This window comes from Ambystoma mexicanum, chromosome 10 (genome assembly GCF_040938575.1).
Source record: "Ambystoma mexicanum isolate Mex_15411 chromosome 10, UKY_AmexF1_1, whole genome shotgun sequence".
Lineage (NCBI taxonomy): Eukaryota > Metazoa > Chordata > Amphibia > Caudata > Ambystomatidae > Ambystoma > Ambystoma mexicanum.
In genome coordinates this window covers 1,681,271,971-1,681,296,587 of record NC_090932.1, presented here as the reverse complement: position 1 = coordinate 1,681,296,587, position 24,617 = coordinate 1,681,271,971, and the positions used below count along the sequence as shown (strand labels likewise).

At 47.3% G+C, this 24,617-nt stretch overlaps 1 protein-coding gene across 1 annotated transcript in view; it reads left to right on the top strand.

Annotated features, from left to right (window-relative positions):
* DHX37 (DEAH-box helicase 37) overlaps window positions 1-24,617 on the top strand; it is a 1,051,990-nt gene that overhangs the window by 577,416 nt on the left and 449,957 nt on the right. Inside the window, exon 14 of the mRNA XM_069620118.1 lies at window positions 5,029-5,176. Within this exon, the coding sequence (XP_069476219.1) occupies window positions 5,029-5,176 (148 nt within the window). The remainder of the gene's footprint in view (window positions 1-5,028; window positions 5,177-24,617) is intronic.

Genomic DNA, 24,617 nt, shown 5'->3' with positions numbered 1-24,617 from the left:
CACCAGTGATCAAAGACTTTGGAAGAGCAGGCGGGGAAACAGAGTACAATGTTTCAGGAGGCGAGGCTCAGCAAGCGCCCTTCATGTTGCAGGTAGGTTTTCACAAGTGCACAGAATTTGGGACTTCCCTCACAGTAATGCCCCAAGGACCAATGTCGTAAGGCAGAATAGAGCCCAATGGGCCTCGAGGCAGGCCCTGGAGGGGTGCAAGGACCAGCTGAATGCAGCCCTCCGGAGACAAAATGACAATGCAGCAAGACCCATGTAAGTACCTATGAGCGGGCAGTACCTTTCCAATGAAGAACACAATGCCACAGGACGTTCCCCAGGATGAGGTGACAGCAGAACCTGGTTCGGGTTTTTTTGTCCTTGTGGGTGAAGGAGCTTTGAACAGATCAGACGGTTGCACTCTTGCAGTGCGACGCCAAGCAGAGCCTCTTCACGGCACTGGCTCGTTGGCACCCTTCACAGGCTTCGGAACAGCGACAGTTGTCGCCCAGCCGAATTCTCTCTGGTTTTCGGTCCTCGGCTTGGCTGAGGAGACATTTAGGATTGGGAAAGAGGCACTGCAGGCCCAGGAGGATGCCTGCAAGGTTTCTGCCGAAACTGCGCTTCACAAAACTATGTACCGCAAAATGGCACAGGTCCCAGGGTATTGGGAGTTTGCAGACCCGGGAAGTTGCAGCTCTTCGAGGGATGGCACAAAATGCAGGTGGTCTTGGGACTGGTTAGGCCCACCAGTCAGGGAAAGGAAGTCTTCTTCACAAGATCTTCCCTGTCGCTTGGAATTCGGAGTCAGGTCGGCAACGATCACTCAACCTCCCCAGGCAGGTAGAAGAAGGCTCAAGAAAGAACATACTTTGCATAGAGGAGCATCGACCTCTCGCATTGATTACTTCTATGTCTCTGATGGCATTAGGAAACAGTGTGGTTATCTTAGTCATCTTAACTTTGCTTTGGGTGACCATCTACCCATTTCTTTTATCTTGACTATTCCCATGTGTGTCCCTTGTATTAGGCTGTATTTGGCAGGTTTGGAATGCAATAACAGGCACGTGAGTTAAGTGGAATAAGAAAATTGTATTTAAATTCAATCAACTCCTTTCTGTGTTGTTTAAAATGTCTGGTGGTGCTCTCTATGGCTGTGATATTGAGGTTGGTGATGGTACCTCTTCATATAATATTATCTTGGCCTGTATTTGTAAAATTAGGGACTCTATTGGCTCTGTGAATCCCCATAAGAAAAAGTGCTATAAAAGATTACAGAATTGTATCTTCCAAGGCCCGTAAAAGAAAAGAGCTTGCTGCTTTGAGGAAGGGTGGTCTTAAACTCTTTGACTATGGGAGACTCAAAAGTTCTATTATTTTGAGGCATAAGAATTATGTCAAATCCCTTAAGATGGACGCTTATTCTCTCTGCCATCAAAATATGTTGGAGCTTTTGTGTAAGAGTAAAGACGGCCATTTTTGGTCGACGGTTAACAGGCTTTTGGGGAATGTTAAAGGGAGTACGGATTGCCCCATAGATTCTGCTTCTTGGGTATCCTTCTACACCAATAAATTTGCCTTGCCTGAGGCCTTTGGAGCATTGCATCACTTTGATTTGGGTTTACCTGAGAAGGATATCTGTAATTGGAAAAAGGAGGATATCGCTTGGGGAATTGCCCAACTGAAGCCATCTAGGGCCCCCGTCGGGATTCCCCCCTTTGTTCTTAGAGGACCCTGGAATTTGGGTTGAGCTGTTAAAACCTATGTTCAACCATATTTTTCTGTCTCACACAGTGCCCGTTTCTTGGTCTAAACCCATTATCGTACCCATTTTTAAAAGGGGCGATAAATTGGATTTGTCCAATTACAGACCTATAGCTCTAACGGATGCCACAAGTAAGTTTTTTTCTATTCTTTTATTAAGGGACCTCAATCTTGTTATCAGGGAACATAACCTTCTGAGTAGGTTTCAGGTGGGTTTTCCTGTTGAGCTTGGTACTTCTTTAAATGCAGCTATTCTTTCCCATCATAGTCATTATGTCCATCACTCGCATGTTGGGGACGTGTATTTGGCATCATTGGACATGTCTAGTGCCTTTGATGGGGTGATTAGATCCAGGCTCTGGTGCAAAGTGATTACTTTGGGCAATCCCCGTAAGATGGTCCAGTTGATTGCCTTATTGAACTCTAAAACATCCATCTGCGTACGTTTATCTGAAGATGGTGTTCTCTCCTCTGAGATACCCACCATTACAGGGGTTAAACAAGGATGCACTCTGGCCCCTACACTCTTCAATCTCTATACGTGCGATGCTGAGGGACTGTGGCAGGGCCCCTGCATTGCACCGGCGAGATTGGGGAGTGTAGGGCTGGAGTGGATGGCCAATGCCGACGATTTCATACTGTTCGATAGAACTCCGCGAGGGCTCGGGGTTAGGATGCAGTTTTTCTATGAATATGCAGTGGCAAACAATTTGTTCCCTAATGCCTCAAAATCTAAAGTCCTGGTTCTAACAAAAAGAAAAAAAGCTATCCAATATGCGTGGATTATGGGAACGTACACTGTGGAGCAGATCAAGACCGTAGTTTACTTGGGATATTATTTGGCAAATAGGGTCAGCATTGAAAATTGGAAATCTATTTTGTATTTAAAAGCCAAGAAGCGTACTGTTCACATGAAATTTCTGAAGCAGAAAGTATGTAAATTTTCATAAATTCCCCTGAGACGATACTATTTGGCCAAATTTGAGGCTATTATCCTCTACGGACTTGACCTTTGCTCTCAAACATGGGTGACTATACAGGGAGTATTATGGGAGAATGTACTTGGTCTCTCTATGGCTATTCCAAACGCCATCATTAGACACGAGTTGTGTCTGGTGTTTGTAAAGGCTAGGTATGTGTGGAGACTGTTGCCGCTATTAGAATCTTAAGGTTGTCATGTTAGCAGGGGCAGTACCATCTTTAAGTAAGTGTAACGAACGGATGTGCTCTGTGTTGGTCTTTATTTGTTCACCTGTAGAGGACTTGAACATCAGACCTTGTTCAGGTCCGACTGGGCCGAGACGGTTGACTGCATTGACTCATATACAGGATTTGTGGAGTATTCTGGTTTATACATACTAAGGAATGTCTTCCGCTTTATATTCAAAAGTTTCCTTGTCCTACACGCATGAACTTCATGCGTTTCATGTTAAACCAACTACCTGTTTTTGAGAAAATTAAAAGCTGGAACAACATGAATATGCAGGAGGGGCCAAGTGTACTGGACAAGGAATGTAGGTTTTGTGGGGCAATTAATACCGTGAGACTTTGAAACTCTTGGTAGTAGAGTGTGCATTTTTTGGTGCAAAACGACATAGGTTTTTCAAGGATTATACAATTGATTGTTCAGAGGTATCTAGACATTTGTTTTGGTGCCGTTTTATGTGGGGTTCTGCTATTTCCTTGGTTTTATCTTTGAATCGTTTTCTTATTTCTTATTTCTGAGTTGAATAAGAAAAATGTAGCTTTGGAATGGAATCATTTTATAAACTGAAGTTTTTGTGCTGTAATTAAAGGATTTTTTTACTTTTTTCCTTCCTTCTGATTTTTATAATATGTAATTTTATTAATTGTTTTTATATTTTGTTGTGTGTACTTTGTTGTGTATGGTTTTTTGTAAACTATAAATGTAACAATAAAAAAAGAAAAGCTCTTAAAGTACAGCCACTATTTTAGGCAAATGGTGATCCTTGCATCCCTTACCGCTACTATGAAGGAAACCTGCGACAAAAGTCCTCAAAATTCATGCAAAAGGTACACTGCCAGCAGCCTGTCAGATGAACTTGGAACAGTAACTAAAAGATACTGGAAAAGGGAGACATTGTTCCCCTCAGCACTCCACTTAAGGTGGGGTGTGCTGATCTCGCAAAATAAAATACAAGTTGGAGAAAAAGAGTCCCTCCCTTGGTAACATGTGTTAGCAAAGGTAAAATAAAAAGAAAAGCTTAAGGAGCCCCCAGCAACACTGCACAGAAAATACTGTCTTCTGCAATAATAAAAGGTAGATGCCAGAAAAGATGGAGGAAAGCATAACTCCATAGAACAGTACAAAAAACCGGTAAACCGGGTCCCATAGTTACAGTAGAGGAATGAGGGAGTGTGGAAAAAGGTTCCCAGTCCAAAATTCCAATAGTCCAGCAAAAAATGCTGAGGGACTGACAAAGTGGGGAGAATTTCACTCAAAAAGGAAAATCTACCTAACACCCCAAAACAAAATGACTCGGAGCAGGGTTTAAATGCATTAGGACCCCAATAGCTATAAATGTTGAAAATAATCTTCCACCAATTTTAAATCCAAAACTAAATTGCAGCTTCCACCAGCCTATTTTCTAAAACCAATGTAGGCTGATATAATCAACCCGCGGCCAAAACAGGGTGCATGGAAAGCACCCCTGGCATTTTGGCTACCATAGGGCTGTTGTGGCAATGGGGGTTCTGTAGAAGTCCCTCTGCTCCAAAAAAGCTCAGAGAACCTAAAGGGGCCAGTCGAACCACCAAAATCTGAAATCTGCCCTAGCCACAGACCTTGAATTCAGCAGGGGTATGAGACTTCAGAAGAGTCGAGTGTTACCCTTTATATGGCCTGGCCATTCTGTAAGTAGATACTCTTGCCCTGTAGAGCGAGATCGATTTAGGTGGGAGGAGGAACATGTACCCCAGACTTGTTCGCACCAGCAGGTAGCTCACGGCTCTTGTCCAAAGGTCTGGATTGGCCAGCTTTTCTGGTCCACAGAATCCCTTCCTGTTATTGTGGCCAGGTCAGAAGTCTGACTTTTGTCATGCACCACAGTGTGTGTGTGTGTCCTAGCAGAAGATGGCTGGTGGTCACGATTCATGCATTTCATCACAGACACTGTAGCATTGCACCCTTGTTACCTTCTTAAATTGAACATGTTTTTCAACTGTATAAAATGTTGCATGAATGATAATGGAAACGGAGGCACAGACTGTTGTATGCCCTGCTCATTTGTCTATTGGTTGTTCTTCTCTTTCCAGGCAATGCCTAAAATTGACTTGGACAACTATTCAACAGCACCTGTCGATGAAGGCGATGAGGATCGAGAAGCAGGTGTTGATGACGATGACGACGATGCTGGAGGGTCTGACATAGACCTGGATTTGAGTAATGCTGGCTCTGATGAAGGTTATGTGTTTAACTGTCTTAATTACATGATTTTCACAGACTCCTAGATTGCTCGATGTGACTGCATCCAACAAAGCAGCACATACTGTCATTGTTCTTACTCTTGACTCAGAACTGCAATTTAGGTAAGGCTAGTTTGGTAGATATTTAATAGTAACAGTTGTGAGGTGGACACATGAAAGGTACATTAATGGAACACTGTAGTAGACATCGCGATCCCATGGGCCCCAAAGCCAGTGTATCATCTGATATAGAATTTTCAATATATTACAAACAATGAGCACAGCAACAAAATGTATGGTTTCGTTTAGCAGGTTTTCACACCTTCCAATTTTTCAATACTACCGTTATGTGAAAGCAGCCAAGCTCCGGACTCTGATGCAACAATGCCCTACATCTCCAAAATGATGCACTAGCATTCTAATTAAACTAGCAAACTTATCAGTATTACGTTTGAAACTAGGACAGCTCTCACCAATCGGAAAATTAGCTGCTTCCACAGAACTACTTAAACAAAGGCTTCTGATGTAGTTAGCAAGCGTGTGGATAATTCTTGCTTTTTGTGCCAAACCAGAGCTCCAGATTGTCAGCAAGTGTGTGTGTTTCAAAATGATGTGCTGTTAGTTTTCTTTGTGTGCAGAAGTCACTGTCTGAGACAGGACTCCCACCCAGGGTGAACAGGGCTACACATCTTGGGGTCTGCCTGAACTACCCAAGGTTATGGTACAGTTGCGAGCAGCCAGAATTAGTCTAAAGAAGGGGAGGGCTGTAGCTAGGTACAAAGACCTCAAAGCATGCCTTTGTTCAAGAAAACACGTACACACTGATGAGTTATATATAAAAAATGAACATGTATTATGTACTCTAAGGCACACTATTGCAATTCTAAGGTCAGGTAAGTACTATAAACCAAGTATATATACGATAAAGTATCACTTGCAATACTCTTTCAGTGGGTAAATCCTAGATGTTCACAGGTAAGCACGTTAGAGAAGCTTTTAGAATTGCAAATCACACAATTAACCAACAGGATATATACACACTTTGCCAACTCTAAATAACTTTTTAAAACTGTAAACAAATCCTGCCTTAATAGTCCAAGCCTATCTAGTAAGAGTCTTTCAAAGTTTAGATGAGTCGCTTGGCCATGGGCGGGATCCACTAGAACTGCAGGTAAGTAGATCGGTGGTTACAATTAGGCTCAGGGAGGTTAGGAAGACCCCGTGCATGGACGCACGAAGAACCAGTGTCCGAGAGTGGGTGGTTTTACCGCTATGAGCTCAAAGGGTTGTCCCCCCGAATGATACTCTGTGGCGACCAGGGGGGGGGGGTTAGTGAGATAGAAGCCATCTGCAGCCCTCAAAGTCAGAGAATAACACAAGCAGACCCCAGGTAGGTTATACTGCAGTGTAAACAGTACTTTGGAAAGAAGTTGTTGTTGCTGTAGGACAGTTCCAGTGTTGAGGCAACAGCAGACCTGGTCTCCTGTTCTTCAGCCCTGGTGATGTGGAGAAGGGGACTTTGGTGGAACCTTCGACAGCACTCGCACAGGGCACTGGCCAGTGCCAGATCTTCAAAGCTATGCCTCGTTGGTGCTTTCTGCAGGCCCGGTCGACAGTCGGTTATTGCTTTTGCCTCTGGTGACTGGACTCTGGAGCCAATTAGAGTTGGTGTAGGCTTGGGATGATGACCTCGAAATTGCAGGGGAAACCGCTTCCAGAGACGTTGCACCGACATGCAGCACAAGAGCACAGGTTTTGAAGTTTTTCAGGCTATGGTGGTCGCAGCTCTTCTGGGGGTGGCGCAAATTGTAGCTCGTCTCCAGACTGATTAAGGCCACCAGTCTATGGGAGGAAGTCATCGTCTTCAGATCTTCCCTGTCGATTGCAGTGACAAGGTCTGGACAGTAGCTGTGACTCAAATGGCTCTGGCAGTTGTTGGAAGTGCTGGCAACATCCTTCTTTGTCCTCCTCTTCGGAATCTTCTTGTTCCAGTGGTCATCTTTGGGTTTCTGCCCCAGGACCTCGAGATATACCAGGTGAGAGCAGGAACAACGACTGAGTCAATCATGTCTCATGCACCATACGAACTTGGAGGTGGCTGTCTAATGACGACAGCCAGCCTCCCAGTTCAAACTGGTTTCAGCCAGGCATACTGCAGAGCAAGAGGCAGGGGAGTTTCCTTTGACCTCCCCCACTTCCTGTCCTGCCAGGCACTCAGGGAATGTTTGTGGGCTTGTCATGTGAAGGCTGCCAAGAACAAAGGGGCAAAACCCTCCACCCAGAACAGTAGAACAGCCCACAAAGGTCAAGCCATCTTCTCCAGCATAGGGTCTGGCATGGATTCACATGCTCATGAATATTGCGTGTTTGTGGGGGACAAATACTCCCAGTGCCTCTACTGTCTCCATCCAGATCACAAGGAGGCGGATTTGCGAAATTTGCCTGGGATTCACCAAACGCACCATGAAGGATCGGCACAGCAGATTGGCAGCGTGGCTCAACGCCAAGGCCTCTACCCCGTGGAGCAAGCAAGGGCATACCTTAGCCAGGAGCGGCCGGTTCGAGGAGCGGGCTTCTAAGTCCTTTGAGGTCGCCCCATCCGTGGGGGTCTAAGACAAGGTAAAGCACTGCAAGTCCGTTTCCATCGGGGTCGCCGCACAAGCGGGTCCCGCGACGAGCAGGGCACGATCAACATACCCATCTGCCTCCATCGCTCCAGCTCTTCCTCAAAGAGGAAGTCAGCTAACCCCGGGAAACTGCAGGAAAAGCCGGAGAAGGCCAAGGCGCTGAGTAAGGTGACCAGTCTATCCCTGATGTCCCAGGTGGTCCAGGAGAAGTCGTCTTTGTCAATTAAGCCGGTGGTGGCTGCCCTCTCGAAGGCGAAAGGTGCTGACCCGGTACAGTGGACCCTGGCTATGCCCAGAGTGGCCCTTCCTCCCAGGCGCGAGGCTTTGACCAAACCAGGGGAGAAAACTCTGGAGAAGATGCCAGTCCTGAGCCCGGCTCCGACCTCTCAGGACGCAAAGAAGGAGGGCAGTGCAGGCCTCTACGGTGCTCCAAGGCACGGATATTTCTTCATTGAATGACGAGGACATGGCGTCCGTTCACACGGTCTTAGAGGACGTGGGGGAACGACGACTGTGGAAATGCCAAGGAGGACCACGATGATGGTGAAATCGTCGAGGGGGACGACGACGAAGAAGACATAGGTGCTGGGCCCAGCAAGCCTACTCCCCCTCCACCTCCCAGAAACCTATATCGCTGGACATCCTTTCCACTCTCCACACGCTGGTGTCAGAGATACAGAAGAGGATGCCGACGGCACCCCTAGCCCCGGGAGCACCGGGCCCACTGCCGGCAAAGCAGTTGAAGCGGCACCCCACACTCTCTCATCAACTGCCTCACATACCCCTCCCCCAACCCCCAAAATACGGGGACGGATATGGCGACGGCAGCGGTGTGTACCCGCCACCAAGAGCGTCTCCACCGGACAAAGTGGGTTAATTCCACTCCATGGTCAAATGTGCGTCAGAGCTCTTCCAGCTGATGCCAGAACAGACCAAAAAGGAAGGGTTCCTGTACCAGTACCGAGAGGCTAAAAGGAAGACCATTCTGGCAGTTGGGATAAGGGCCTGGTGCTGATTAAGAATCCCACTTCAGCCACGGCGAAAGAGACCGGCTGGAAAAGAAATAGCAGGTGCCAGAGTCCGCACACTAGTGCCTGCGATCACAGCCTTCCCCAGACTCGGTCGTCTCGGCTGCTGTGAGGAAGAAGACCTCAAATCCATCGTCAGCAGCCTCCGGTCCCCCACACAGCGAGTGAAAGAAGTTGGACGCAATGGGCCGAAAGGTGATATACTCTGCGGCAACAACGATCAAGGCAGCGAATGCTCTTGCAATCCTGGGCAGGTACGACAGGGAGCTGTGGTACAAGGTGGTGTCATGCATGCTGGACGTGGTCCTACCTCCTACGCTCGTAGAACAGCTAGACCGTTCTATTCCAAATGGCGGTTGTTCGATACGTTGCCGGGAAAACGACGTTTGCACTTTTCACGTCGCTAACTTCACGTGTATTCTGCTTCGTCACGTGAACTACGGCATTACGTATTTAAGCAGCGTGGAAACTTCACTCGCTGCTTCTGATCAAATCATTTGGCGTTGTGAAGCTGAACCTCCGGTCTGCATCCTTGCAGGTTACTACAGCTACTTTTTGGGCCTTCTATAGCGTGTTTTCCGCCACACGCTGATTCCTGGAGCTGTTTGGTTGTGTGTAAATCCACACGCACACGTTGTCTTCAAATGCGGCTGGCCTGGGCTGCGTGAATCCTGTTTGCGTGTAAATCCACACGCGCACGCTATCTTCAAGCGCTGCTGGCCTGGGCTGCGTGAATCCTGTTCGCGTGTAAATCCACACGCGCACGTTGTCTTCAAACGCGGCTGGCCTGGGCTGCGTGAATCCTGCTCGCGTGTAAATCCACACGCGCACGCTATCTTCAAGCGCTGCTGGTCTGGGCTGCGTGAATCCTGTTCGCGTGTAAATCCACACGCGCACGCTATCTTCAAGCGCTGCTGGCCTGGACTGCGTGAATCCTGCTCGCGTGTAAATCCACACGCGCACACTATCTTCAAGCGCTGCTGGCCTGGACTGCGTGAATCCTGCTTGCGTGTAAATCCACACGCGCACACTATCTTCAAGCGCTGCTGGTCTGGGCTGCGTGAATCCTGTTCGCGTGTAAATCCACACGCGCACACTATCTTCAAGCGCTGATGGCCTGGACTGCGTGAATCCTGCTCGCGTGTAAATCCACACGCGCACACTATCTTCAAGCGCTGCTGGCCTGGACTGCGTGAATCCTGCTCGCGTGTAAATCCACACGCGCACGCTATCTTCAAGTACGGCTGGCCTGGACTGCGTGAATCCTAATCGCGTGTAAATCCACACGCACACGCTCTTTTCTTCGGGGCTGTACAGAACCGTGTGTACTTGTTTATACCTTAAAAGGAGCGCTATTTCCAACTCCTGCACCTGTGATATTAACAGGGGGATTGATTCATTTCTATACTTTACTCTACGTGGGAAGGAAGCTTTTCAAGGATAATTGGAAGGTGACAGTGAACAGTACTTTGGACGCTATCCTGTGGTGCATCAACCCGGTATCTAGCGTGAGCCTCGTTCCGTTCGGGATAAGTCTCCCTTACTTATCTTCCCTTCCTTGTCGTTTGTTCTACCTTGGATTCCTCAAGAGACTCTGCTGGATTCATCTGCCCTAGACTCAAGGTCAGTGTGTGCATTCATGACATTTTCTATTCCATCATACCCAGGTTGGGGCAGTTATTCATGATACTTTATTTTGTTCTAGGCTGACTTCCTATACCTTACCCACACCCTTTCCAGTGATCCATCACTCTGCCTGTTTTACCAGTCAGAGAGTTGTATCATTTGGAAGGTCTTAACTTGACTTCACAACTATCAAAACAGGTGAACAGGGATCCGGAAGACCCTACCACCTGTATCCTTTTGAGTACTGTATCCTTTTCAGTTAATACTTTGGTGCTCTCTGACAGAATCAGAAGCCATGGAAGGTACGGATCCTTTAGCTGTTTTGACTCAGTTGATCAGCGATTTGAGAAATGAAATGGTTACGGCACAGGACATGTTACGGCATCGTATGGACGTTATGCAAGACGCCATGCACGGTAGTCCTCAGGGAGCACAGGTTCCAATGGCCACTGCATCTGGATCTGGGACTATGACACCCCCTCAGGAAACTATTAATGTGGTTATGCCCACTCAGTTTCCCTTGGCCCCTCCGGAACGGTTCACTGGTGATCCCAAAACCTATAGAACCTTCGTTAATCAGTGCCGACTCCATTTTCTTTGCCGTCCTACATCTTTTCCTGACCTAACCACAAAAGCAGCATTCGTGCTTTCCCATTTAGGGGGCACAGCTGCTGCTTGGGCTAACCCTTTGTTGGAAACAAATAGCCCTTTGTTGTACGACTGTGACGATCTCTTGGCTGCTATGAGTAAAGTCTTTGACATGCGTTATGCTACTCAAGCCATGGATCTGGAGTTACTTAATCTACAACAAGGCAATCCGCCTCTTTTGCCTTACATTGCCCGGTTCAATCAACTAACAGCCAAAACTCAATGGCCTGACGGCAAGAAAACGGCTGTTTTCTACAAGGGTCTTTCAGAAGAACTGAAAGATGCCTTATCTACAGTTCCGGTGGTTCCTACGGGATTCACAGAGTTGCTCGATTTGGTTTTACAAATCGATGCCCGAAGGAATGCTCGGAAAGGAGAGAAAAAGCCTTTCGTGCAAGCCTCGGGGCGTTCAGAGACACCGCCAGTCTTCTCGAACGACCCCGAACCCATGCAGATTGGCGTTGTGAGAGGCCGGTTGTCCAATGCAGAACGAGAGAACCGAAGAAAGAACCATTTATGTATGTATTGCGGTTCATCCGAGCATTTATTGGCGACATGTCCTAAAAAACCCATCAAGCGTTCGGGAAACGCCAAAACTCGACAATAACAGGAGTCCCTATGTCGAGTGTTTCATCGGACTCCAGTACCATTCCTAAACACGCACCCGTAATTGTTGAGGTGACGTTACGTTGTGGTGAACGAGAATTGGTTTCCAAGGCCATGGTTGATTCCGGAGCCACCAACAAATGCATAGACATCACATATGCCAAGAACTGTTCCATACCCCTTGTAAACAAAAACAAACCTGAAACGGTTAATACCGTGGACGGATCTGTTTTGACTTCCTGTATGGTAACCCAGGAGACGGTATCTGTTCAGATGACATTATCGAATAATCATTCGGAAGAAATCATCTTCGATGTCATAGCTGCTCCGCAGTACGAGATCATACTTGGTCTTGCATGGTTAACCCTTTATAATCCCGCCGTTGACTGGGTTTCGGGATTGCTCCAGTATCCTTCGATTCATTGCAATGAACATTGCTTTACCAGTCAGGAGGTGTCAAACAAGCAACACATATTGGCCTCTATGGCGGGAGCTTCAACTATCAGCGTGGTACATCAAAGCGACACTACCATACCATGCGAATACGCTGAGTATGCTGATGTCTTTGACAAGGGCCAGGCAGAACAATTGCCTCCCCATCGACAGTACGACTGTCCTATTGAATTGATTCCTGGTGCCAAAATCCCTACAGGTCGTTTATATTCACTAACCCCAAAAGAAGACGTTGTGTTGAAAGAATACATTGACAAAGCTTTAGCGATGGGTTTCATACGGCCATCACAATCACCTGCTGCGTCTCCTCTATTCTTTGTTCCGAAGAAAGAGGGAGATCAAAGGCCTTGTATTGATTACAGGGCACTTAACGACATCACCATAAAAAACCAATATCCTTTACCACTGATAAACGTTCTATTGGATCAATTAGGTACTTCCAGTTACTTCACCAAATTGGACTTGCGAGGAGCATACAATTTAGTTCGCATTCGTGAAGGCGACGAATGGAAGACCGCTTTCAAGACACGGTATGGTCTTTACGAGTATTTGGTGATGCCTTTTGGTCTGTGCAACGCTCCCGCCACTTTTCAATTCTTCATGAATGATATATTCAGGGACATAATGGACCAGTTTGTGGTGATTTATCTGGATGACATTCTGATCTATTCATCTTTTTCGGAACACGTCAAACACGTTTCTACAGTCCTACAAAGACTCAGGGAGAACCTTCTTTATGTGAAAGCCGAGAAATGCGTCTTTCATTCACAGGAAGTGGAATTCCTGGGCTATGACATTACCAATCTAGTTGCTCGAATGAGCCGTTCCAAGGTGAAGGCCATATTGAATTGGCCGATGCCGCACAATGTCAAGTCATTACAGTCTTTCTTAGGCTTTGCAAATTTTTATCGCAGATTTATTCATTCCTTCTCCAAAACAGTAGCTCCTTTGACGGCCTTAACTAGTTCTAAAGTTCCTTTCAGTTGGAACCCAAATGCCCAAGCATCATTCGAAAAGTTGAAAGAAGCATTTACCACTGCACCCGTGCTTCAACATCCAGATCCAGTTCGCCAGTTTATCGTTGAAGCGGATGCATCCAGTGTCGCTACTGGAGCGGTACTCTCACAAGTTTGCACAGAAACCAAGGAGGAGCACCCAGTGGCTTTCTTCTCTCGCAAACTTACCCCATATGAACGAAACTACACCGTCACTGAGCGGGAACTGCTGGCTATCAAGGATGCCTTCCGAGAATGGCGTCATCATCTTCTTGGGGCCAAACATCAGGTGTTAGTGTACTCTGACCATAGAAATCTTCAAGCATTCAAATCCATGAAATGCCTTACGGCCCGACAGGCCCAGATGGCATGTCTTTTTTGCCCAATACGATTTCCAGGTCACATACCGTCCTGCCCGAGAACACGTTAAGTCGGACGCGTTGTCCCGTATGAGTGAAGAGGCGAAGGAAGAAGCACAAGTACAGAATCAGTTGTTGGCAGATCATGTAATATGTAGTTGTTCTGTTCAACCATCCTTAAAAACCGAAGTACAAGAGTGGGTGAAAAATCATCCACAAGTTATCCAGGATATGAATCTGGACGTACATAACGGTTTACCATTCACACAAGGAGTGCTCTACCTACCGACGTCTTCAACGCGGAATAAAGCCCTCAAGTGGAATCATGATTCCTTGATCGCAGCCCATCCTGGACGGAAGAAAACACTAGAACTACTCAAAAGATGGTGCTGGTGGCCGTCCATGTCAAAAGATGTCATAGATCATGTATCAACTTGTTCTGTATGCATCCAATGTAAAAACACTCCTGGTAAACCAGTGGGCTTACTCCAGTCCCTACCTGTCCCTAACAAACCATGGGACATGATATCTATGGACTTTGTGGTAGAACTCCCACCAAACCAGGAGTACGATACCATATGGGTTGTAGTGGATTATTTCACTGAATTGGCTCTTTATATTCCCTGTATCGGTTTACCAACCGCTGCTGTTCTGGCTGACCTATTCATCCACCATGTATTTCGTTTCTTTGGTCTACCGTCAGTAATCATTACGGACAGGGGCTCACAGTTTGCGTCACGCTTTTGGAGAGCACTAACCTCTGCATTACTGATTGATGATAGAATGTCCAGTGCTTACCACCCTCAAACTGATGGACAGACCGAAAGAGTCAACTGCACTATGGAACAATATCTGCGGTGTCTGTGTCTGCAGTACCAATCGGATTGGCTCACGGTCCTGCCGGCAGCTGAATTCGCCTATAACAACTCCTATCATAGTGCCATAGGCACTTCACCGTTCTATGCGCTTTATGGACAGCACCCCCGATCAATACCTTTGGATTCCAGCTTGTCTTTGGATACTCCTGCCGCAGTCCGTACCTTTCGTGATCTGAAGAAATTACAGAGGAAAGTGAAGCAGCAATTAGAGCAGGCTAAAAGACGCGACAAGTTCTATGCCGATGCTCATAGAATACCCGCACCCGTCTACAAGGCTGGAATGAAAGTATGTCTGTCCACTAAGAACTTGAGAATTCCAGGCAAAAAGAAATTATTGCCTAAATACATTGGTCCGTATGTAGTGCTCCAAGTAATTAATCCGGCTGCTGTCCATCTGGCTTTGCCACAACGATGGCGAGTGCATCCTGTATTCCACGTGTCGCTCATTAAGCCATGTTCTGAAGCTACTAGATTGCCTGTACGGCCCGTTGCTATTTCTGTGCGGGGTTCAGATGAATACGAGGTACAGGAGATACTGGATATGAGACTACGTTCTGGTAGGCCGTTTTATCTGGTGGACTGGAAGGGCTATGGGCCCGAAGATAGGTCCTGGGAACCTCTTTCTAATATTCATGCTCCTGCTTTATTGAAGCGTTTTCACACGAGAAGGGGAGAGGTTGCCCCTTTGGGGGATGGCACTGTCATGCATGCTGGACGTGGTCCTACCTCCTACGCTCGTAGAACAGCTAGACCGTTCTATTCCAAATGGCGGTTGTTCGATACGTTGCCGGGAAAACAACGTTTGCACTTTTCACGTCGCTAACTTCACGTGTATTCTGCTTCGTCACGTGAACTACGGCATTACGTATTTAAGCAGCGTGGAAACTTCACTCGGTGCTTCTGATCGAATCATTTGGCGTTGTGTAGCTGAACCTCCGGTCTGCATCCTTGCAGGTTACTACAGCTACTTTTTGGGCCTTCTATAGCATGTTTTCCGCCACACGCTGATTCCTGGAGCTGTTTGGTTGCGTGTAAATCCACACGCGCACGTTGTCTTCAAACGCGGCTGGCCTGGGCTGCGTGAATCCTGTTCGCGTGTAAATCCACACGCGCACGCTATCTTCAAGCGCTGCTGGCCTGGGCTGCGTGAATCCTGTTCGCGTGTAAATCCACACGCGCACGTTGTCTTCAAACGCGGCTGGCCTGGGCTGCGTGAATCCTGTTCGCGTGTAAATCCACACGCGCACGCTATCTTCAAGCGCTGCTGGTCTGGGCTGCGTGAATCCTGCTCGCGTGTAAATCCACACGCGCACACTATCTTCAAGCGCTGCTGGCCTGGACTGCGTGAATCCTATTCGCGTGTAAATCCACACGCGCACGCTATCTTCAAGCGCTGCTGGCCTGGACTGTGTGAATCCTGCTCGCGTGTAAATCCACACGCGCACGCTATCTTCAAGCGCTGCTGGCCTGGACTGCGTGAATCCTGCTCGCGTGTAAATCCACACGCGCACGCTATCTTCAAGTACGGCTGGCCTGGACTGCGTGAATCCTAATCGCGTGTAAATCCACACGCACACGCTCTTTTCTTTGCGGCTGTACAGAACCACGTGTACTTGTTTATACCTTAAAAGGAGCGCTATTTCCAACTCCTGCACCTGTGATATTAACAGGGGGATTGATTCATTTCTATACTTTACTCTACGTGGGAAGGAAGCTTTTCAAGGATAATTGGAAGGTGACAGTGAACAGTACTTTGGACGCTATCCTGTGGTGCATCAACCCGGTATCTAGCGTGAGCCTCGTTCCGTTCGGAATAAGTCTCCCTTACTAATCTTCCCTTCCTTGTCGTTTGTTCTACCTTGGATTCCTCAAGAGACTCTGCTGGATTCATCTGCCCTAGACTCAAGGTCAGTGTGTGCATTCATGACATTTTCTATTCCATCATACCCAGGTTGGGGCAGTTATTCATGATACTTTATTTTGTTCTAGGCTGACTTCCTATACCTTACCCACGCCCTTTCCAGTGATCCATCACTCTGCCTGTTTTACCAGTCAGAGAGTTGTATCATTTGGAAGGTCTTAACTTGACTTCACAACTATCAAAACGCATGAACAGGGATCCGGAAGACCCTACCACCTGTATCCTTTTGAGTACCGTATCCTTTTCAGTTAATACTTTGGTGCTCTCTGACAGGTGGCCTGTTGCTGGAATTCCTCCCCGACGACAAGCGGGTCGAGGCGCTGGAGATCCTCCAGGAGGGCGAGGGGGCATCGGACCATGCCATCAATGTGGCCTTGGACATCGCGGACACAGGGTTCCGCCAGATGGGGAACGGTGTCTGTCTCATTCGTCATGGCTGGTTGAAAGCCTCCAACTTTCGGCAGGAAGTTCAGACGAAGGTGCTGGACATACCGTTCGACTGGAACAATCTCTTTGGGAAGGCTGTCGATGAATTATTGCAGGCTATCAAGACCGATAAAGATACGGCCCGGGCCCTAGGCACGCTGCAGCAACATCTGCCTTCCTTTCGTGCCTCAGGAGGCAATCTGGAAGATCGTCAAAGTGTTTCGGCGGCGGATCGTCCTCGTACCATCAACCCTCCCGCTCCACGAGCCAAGAGGCCTACAGGGGTTGTTCCAAGGCTTTCGGTGATGGCCGCTTTTGTCGCTCCCTGTTAGGCAGAAACCTGTGCAGTTCCCTTAGGGACCACTGCAAAAGATTTAGGACTACAGGTGGTTGGCAGTAAACCCAATTGGTAGCACTCTGTACCACCCAGATTTACCTGGTAGCTGTGGCTGAGCAGTCAGACCTCTCTCAAGATGAGTTAGGCAGTATATAGAGTATACACAATAGGTACAGAGATACAGTAGCACAAGCAAACACTGACCAGAGCTTTGGTGTAAAAAGTATATAATTATTTATTTAAAGACACACTTGTAAATTACACTAGCACAAAAAGAGGTAAGTAAATTCAACACACAGTCACTATTATATATATACAACCCTAATTACTTATTAGACAAGTCTTAGTGAGAAACACCACTTATTTTCAGACATAGGTGAGCCCTTAACATAAGATGGCACTCTAATAAGTTATAGAAAAAGGGAGGGAAAAGGCATAGTTATGAAAGCACACAAATTTCAATACTTTTCAGAGAACCACAGTGAGGCAGGTTAGGCAAAGTCTACTGGAGAGCAAGGAAGTTCAAATGCCAGGCCCACTCTGAGAGAGAGCAAGCAAAATGTGTCCAGGATCACACAGTGGGATTATGCCCAAAGAGTCTTTGTAAATAGTTCACAAAAGATTGAGATCAAGTCAGGAAAAGTTAGTTAACAGGCCCCAGGCTAACCCAGGTTAGAAAGTCGAGGATTTACTGTCACCCCGAACGATCTGTCGCAAGGGAAGCCAGGCGGGACACAGTACCTGAAATGGGAACGCTCCAGCGAGGGCAGTTGTTCCTGGCAGCGGGTGCAAGTCTGTGTTTCGTCCAGAGGAAGAGGGGGTCTCGACGCGGAGGAAGGATGAAGGTCGTTGCACTGCCAGGGAAGAAACCAGCCGTGGAGTTTCCCGGTTACAAGGTACTACCCTTTTCTTCGCGGTAGTGATAAACCATGGTATTCCAGTTGTTGGGGTGCTTGGCACGGGCAAGGCGGCCACAAGATGGTCCAGGAAGGCGAAAAGACGGGCAAACTGGTTATCCCCACCAGTCAAAGGAAGAAGAATCTCCGGACTGGAGATCTCCTCTGTCGTCAGGAAAAGTGGTGAGACGATTCAGCAGGGCTCCACCGGTGGTATCGTCGTTGCAGGTCGGCTCAGCTTCTCCCTCCTCGGATTCTTTAGGTCCTGTGGCGACTTCTGAAGTTCGAGTCCCCAAAGCCCTGCTTTTATGCCGAAAACCCCCATTCATTCAGCCTAGCTGTCACTCAAACATGCAAAGTGGTGATTCAAAAAAGGTAGCAGGCACTCCTCTGCAGAAAGAACATGGCATGATAACCTGTTCTGAGATGAGAGTTTGCAGCACACGCTTCTTGTTCAATGTACATTTAACAGATTGGAAATATCCATTTGCATATCAGTCTTTGTCCCGCCCACATGGGCAGTCCAGCACCGAAATACTATGGCAATTCCTCTCTGAACAAGAGTACCACCAGCAACCCCATACACGTGTTTCAGCATTGTTGGGCCTCATCAGTGAGGTGAAGCTGTGCCTCTCTAAGCACAGTGAGCAGGGAGTCCACGACTGGTTGCCCCCAGGTAACTTAGGGTGACCAACCCCAAGTTCCTTTCAAATATTTCAAAAAAGGTAGCAGGCGCTCCTCTACTGCTATCATTTTTGAAATATTTAAAAGGAACTTGGGGTTGGTCACCCTAAGTTACCTGGGGGCAACCAGACGTGGACTCCCTGCTCACTGTGCTCCGAGAGGCACAGCTTCACCTCACTGATGAGGCCCAACAAGGCTGAAACACATGTATAGGGTTGCTGGTGGTACTCTTGTTCAGAGAGAAATTGCCATAGCATTTCGGTGCTGGACTGCCCATCTGGGCGGGACAAAGACTGATATGCAAATGGATATTTCCCATCTGTGATGGGTACAGTGAGCAAAAAGCGTGTGCTGCAAACTCTCAACTCAGAACAGGTTATCATGCCATGTTTTTTTCTGGAGAGGAGCGCCTGCTACCTTTTTTGAAATATTTGAAAGGAACTTGGGGTTGGTCACCCTGAGTTATCTGGGGGCAACCAGACGTGGACTCCCTGCTCACTGTGCTCAGAGAGGCACAGCTTCACCTCACTGATGAGGCCCAACAAGGCTGAAACACATGTATGGGGTTTCTGGTGGTACTCTTGTTCAGAGAGGAATTGCCATAGCATTTTGGTGCTGGACTGCCCATCTGGGCGGGACAAAGACTGATATGCAAATGGATATTTCCCATCTGTGATGGGTACAGTGAGCAAAAAGCGTGTGCTGCAAACTCTCAACTCAGAACAGGTTATCATGCCATGTTTTTTTCTGGAGAGGAGCGCCTGTTACCTTTTTTGAAATGCTAAGTGGTGAGCCGGGCGGCTCATCACTTGGGCCAATCACACAAGAGTGCGACTTGAGTTGCCGAGGCAACTCAGTCCAGGGTTCCTAAACCCCCTCCCATGCCCCCTGTGGTACCCAGACAGAGTGGTACCACTTTTGGAAGCTTCTGTGGAGAAGCCCGCCAAAAAGTGGAACAAAGGGCTCGACTTGGGTTGGAGTCACAGAAGCGAACGCAAACGCCATTTTGGAACCAGGTTTTGACAAAAAATACCAACCGGTGAATTTATATTAATTTAATAAACCGGCGGTATGTTCGAGGCTATTTTAAAAAGTGGTAGCCTCGAACAATGGGAAAATTCCATAGGAATATATTCGCAGTCGAATATAAAAAGTAGTATCCACTGCCACCAGCCAAAACATGATCAGGAGGCACTGGACAATGCCCCCTCGAACAACAGATCCCGGGGCAATCGAATTGCCCCGACCAGTACGTCCACAATATGATGGTTTGTACTGGTTCTGTTCACAATTTAAGACTAGTAAAGCCAATGGTGACTTTACATGCCCTGAGAGACAGTAGTCCGTCCCAGGGTATGGAGTCTATGTTTGGGGGTCGCTACGACACCCCTGAGTTACTGCACGGAGGGTGCTGTGTAACCCACATATCAAAAACCCATGAAACCCTATGGGGGAAAGGACCCCATAGCCCATACAACACATACAATGTCAAAGGAACACCTCAAATCATGTCTAAGAGTGGGAGAAAAAGAGTCTCACTCTTAGGAGGAGAAAAAAATAAACCCCAAAAAATCCAGCAAAGCTGCTGGGGGACTCACTAGGTTTGGGGAAATTAGCCTTTACAGAGAATTCTCCCTAACACTAGCCCCCCCCCACCCCCCCCAGACTAAGGGACAGGAGGATTTAATCCACTCCTGGATGAATCTCATACCTCTAGTCGATGACATACATCCTAGAGAGACCATCAGCATTTTGGTGGTGACACCCTGACCTGTGCTCAATAGTGAAATCAAACTCTTGTAGGCAGATTGACCATCTCAATAGTTTTGGATTTTCCCCTTTCATTTGCATCAACCATTTCAAGGGTTGGTGGTCAGTCTGCATGACAAAAGTAGAACCATACAAGTAATGCCTAAACTACTTCAGTGCCCACACAATAGCAAAACATTCTCTTTCAATAGTTGCCCACCTTGTCTCAGGATCCTTCAGCTTTCTGCGGATTAAGCAAATGGGGTGCTCCCTTGCTTTCTCATCCAGTTGGCTAAGGACTGCACCTATACCTACATTAGAAGCATCTGTCTGCACAATGAAAGTTTGGTGATAGTCAGAAGCTCTCAATACTGGTGCTTGGCAAAGAGCTTTCTTCAGGTTTTCAAAGGCCTGATTGCATTCCTCATTCCATTTGACCTTCTTAGGGAATTTTGGAGAGGAGATTACATTCAGTGGAGAAGCTATGGTCCCATAGTTCTCTATGAAATTCCTGTAATACCCAGTGAGGCCTAGGAAGGCTCTCACCTGGGTTTGAGTAGTAGGTATTGTCCAATTTTGCACAGCTTCAATCTTACTGAGCAAAGGCCTTATTTCTCCACCTCCTACCTCATGCCCAAGGTAGACCACCTTACTCTGACCAATTTGGCATTTACTTGCCTTTATGGTCAGATTGGCCTGTCCAAGAGCCTGCAAAACATGTGCTAGCTGGTTAACATGCTCTTCCCAGGATTGGCTGAATACTGCAATGTCATCCAAGTATGCCATGCAGAAATCCTCCATCCCAGCCAGAACCTGATTTACCATCCTTTGGAATGTTGCAGGTGCATTTTTCAATCCAAAATGCATAACCTTAAATTGGTATAAGCCAACTGGGGTAGAAAATGCAGTCTTCTCCTTGGCATGGTCTGTCAGGGCTATTTGCCAATAGCCTGATGTAAGGTCAAATGTGCTGAGGAACTTGGCTGAACCAAGTCTATCCACCAACTCATCTGTCCTTGGCAAAGGGTGGGTATCAGTCTTTGTGACTGCATCAAGGGCTCTATAGTCCACACAGAATCTCAATTATTTGGATTCTACCTTTGGTACTAACACAACTGGACTAGACCATGGACTAGTAGAGGGCTCTAGTACCCCGAGATCAAGCATCTTCTTGACCTCCCCTTTGATGTGGGCCCTTACATTTTCTGACATTCTATACCCTCTGCTTTTGACTGGCAGACAGTCACCAGTGTGTATATCATGCTGTCCCCAAGAGGTCAAGCCTGGTGAAAGTGAGAACAGAGAGGCAAAATGATTTAACATGGCTTTGCACTCTTCTTGTTGCTCAGGTGTCAGATTTGAAGAGAGATTTACTCCTTCAATCTTTTCGTCCAAGGGTAAGCCTCTGAGGTGGTCAGGGAGAGCTTTACTCTCTTCTTCCTCTTCTGTTGAAGCTAGAAGCAAGGCTCCTACTTCAGGCCTGGCGACATATGCCTTTAGTCGGTTGGTGTGGAAGACTCTGGGAGCCTCCTTCGGATTGCCCAAGTCCACCAGATAGTCACCTCTCCAGGTTTACCCACAACCTTGAAGGGTCCCATCCATTTATCTTGCAAGGCCCTCTGCCTTGTTGGGATCATAACTAGAACTAGCTGGTCTTGAGTGAACTCAACCATGTTAGCCTTTTGGTCATGCCAATGTTTGACCAAAGCTTGTCCAGCTTTCAGGTTATCACTTGCTTCTACTATCATTTGTGACATTCTCCTCCAGAGACCTATCACATAGTCAGTCACTCTGACTGGCTTGGGGGAAGGAGCACTCTCCAACCCCTCCTTAATCAGGGCCAATGGACCTCTGACTGGATGGCCATAAAGAAGTTCAAAGGGAGAATAACCTACTCCCTCCTGAGGGACTTCTCTTTAAGCAAAGAGAAGGCATGGCAATAGAAGGTCCCACTTTCTTTTAAGGGGAACTTGTAAGTAACTCCACCGGTTTTCCACATGGCTTTCATGTAGTGGGACATACAATTTGACCCCCTGTCAGAGATTACTTCCTTAGGAAACCCAACCCTGGTAAAAATACCAAGGAGGGCCTTAGCCACAGCCTGAGCTGTAACAGTCCTCATAGGAATTGCCTCAGGGTACCTAGTAGCATGGTCTACTACAACAAGGATAAACCTGTTGCCTGGAGAGGTTGGGGGATCAAGGGGACCAACAATGTCAATCCCTACCCTCTCAACTGGGACTCCCACAACTGGGAGAGGCACTAAAGGTGCCACATTCTTGGACCCCACCTTACCAGATGTCTGGCAGGTGTGGCAGCACTTGCAAAACTTATCTACCTCAGCCCCCATTTTTGCCAATAAAAGTACAGTGAGAGCCTTTCCTTGGTTTTCTTGAAACTCAAGTGACCAGCCAAAGGAATCTCATGGGCCAGTTGCACGAACTGTTGTCTGTTTTCTTGAGCTACTACAAGCCGCTTGTAGTCTCCAGGTGCAGACTCAGTTGGTTCACTGTAGAAGAGGCCATTTTCCCAGTGTAACCTATACTTCCCATGCTCTTGCCCATCAGCCTGAGAAGCTGCCTGTTGGCAAAGACCTTCCAGAGTTGGACATTCTCTCTGTCTCTTACTTAAGTCTGCCCTGTTGGGTCCACCTTCTGCCAGTAAAGACTGCAGCTCAGGATGGTCAACAGGATCCAGATCTCCAATGAGCTCTTGGCTTCCACTAGCTCTTCTTCAGAGTCTAGGCCATCCATACAGGGTTGTACCTACCTCCCTCTCAGCCTCAGCTGGAGGTGGAGTTACAGGTGTAACTTTGGACAACCTAGGGGAAGTACTTATTGGAAGCACTGGAGTGCTTGCTGTTGGCTGTTTCTTGGAAGTCTTGGGTTTCACCTTTGCTTCTTTTTGTTCAGTGATAGCAAGTTGTAACTCCAGTGGAGTTGGAGTGATATCTTTCTTCATCATCTCCTTGGGAGTACCTCTCATGGTTCTCTCCCTTGCAAGTCTGGTGAGCACCTGTAACCTTTTACTAGGAGGTCTGGGGGTATGTGACACTACTCCAAGAGTTTTCAGGTCATTACCCAACAGAACCCTTCCTGGTACCTCACTTTGTATGCTGACAGGTATCTTCACAGTCATGTCATTACACTGGATGAGAACTGGTAATTGGGGAAGCATCTGCACAGGCCCTCCAGCTAACTCGGTGAGGCGTTTGGGTGCCTTAGCAACATCCTCACCTGAAAAAAAGATTTATCCACCACAGTTATGCTGGCCCCAGTGTCCCTAATGGCAGGAGTCTCCTGACCATTCACCTGGACATTGTATTTATTATACTCTTTAGTATTATCTGGGATAGAGTTATAGACATCTAAATTATGTTGTTCCCACAGACCCAGAGATACTAAAGAAACACTGGCTGAGACTCCAATGGGTTCATCAGCCAGTAGTAGAAAGTTTCCACTTGCCATTTGTACTTCCTCCTCTGGAGCGAAGGCTAAGGAGACAAGCTGGACCCCTGAAGGTTTACCCTTACATCTGGGATCTCCTTTCACATGGTCAGGCGAGCCACAAACGTAGCATTTACCAAATGCTTTTTGGAATGGTGGCTTGCTCTGACCTCCTTCCCTTGTGGCTTACCCTTATTGTTTTGTTTGGGGCCCTCTTTGGGATTGGAATTATTAGAATTCTCTTTGGAGTCCTTTTTTGGCTGTTTCCCTCATCCTTTTTCTGAGTTACCCCAGAGTCCTTGTGAGTAGCCCTGTTGGCAACCCACAAGTCAGCAGCCTTAGCTAGTTTCCTGGAATCTAATTCCTTTGAATCAGCCAAGTGCTGTCTGAGCTCAGGAGAGCAGGCATCATAAATTGACTCCAACATCACAAGATTCTTCATTCCCTCATAAGTGTTCACTTTGTAACCCTTAGTCCATCCCTCTAAGTTCTTCAAACTTTCACTCACCCAGGTAGCCCAAGGGGTACCGTCATGCTTTTTTGAGGGTCTTAAACCTCTTAAGGTACTGGGAAGGGGTCTTCCCAAATCTAGCTATCAAAGCTAGCTTCACACATTCATAATCCTTCTTATCCTCCTCCCCCAACTCCATTACCACATCAGTTGCAACAGGGGGGAGCCTAGCGAACAACCAGGAAAGTAACTAATTTCCTGTAATGTTCTGGAGTCCATGATTATATTCAAACAAACTCAACCAATCCA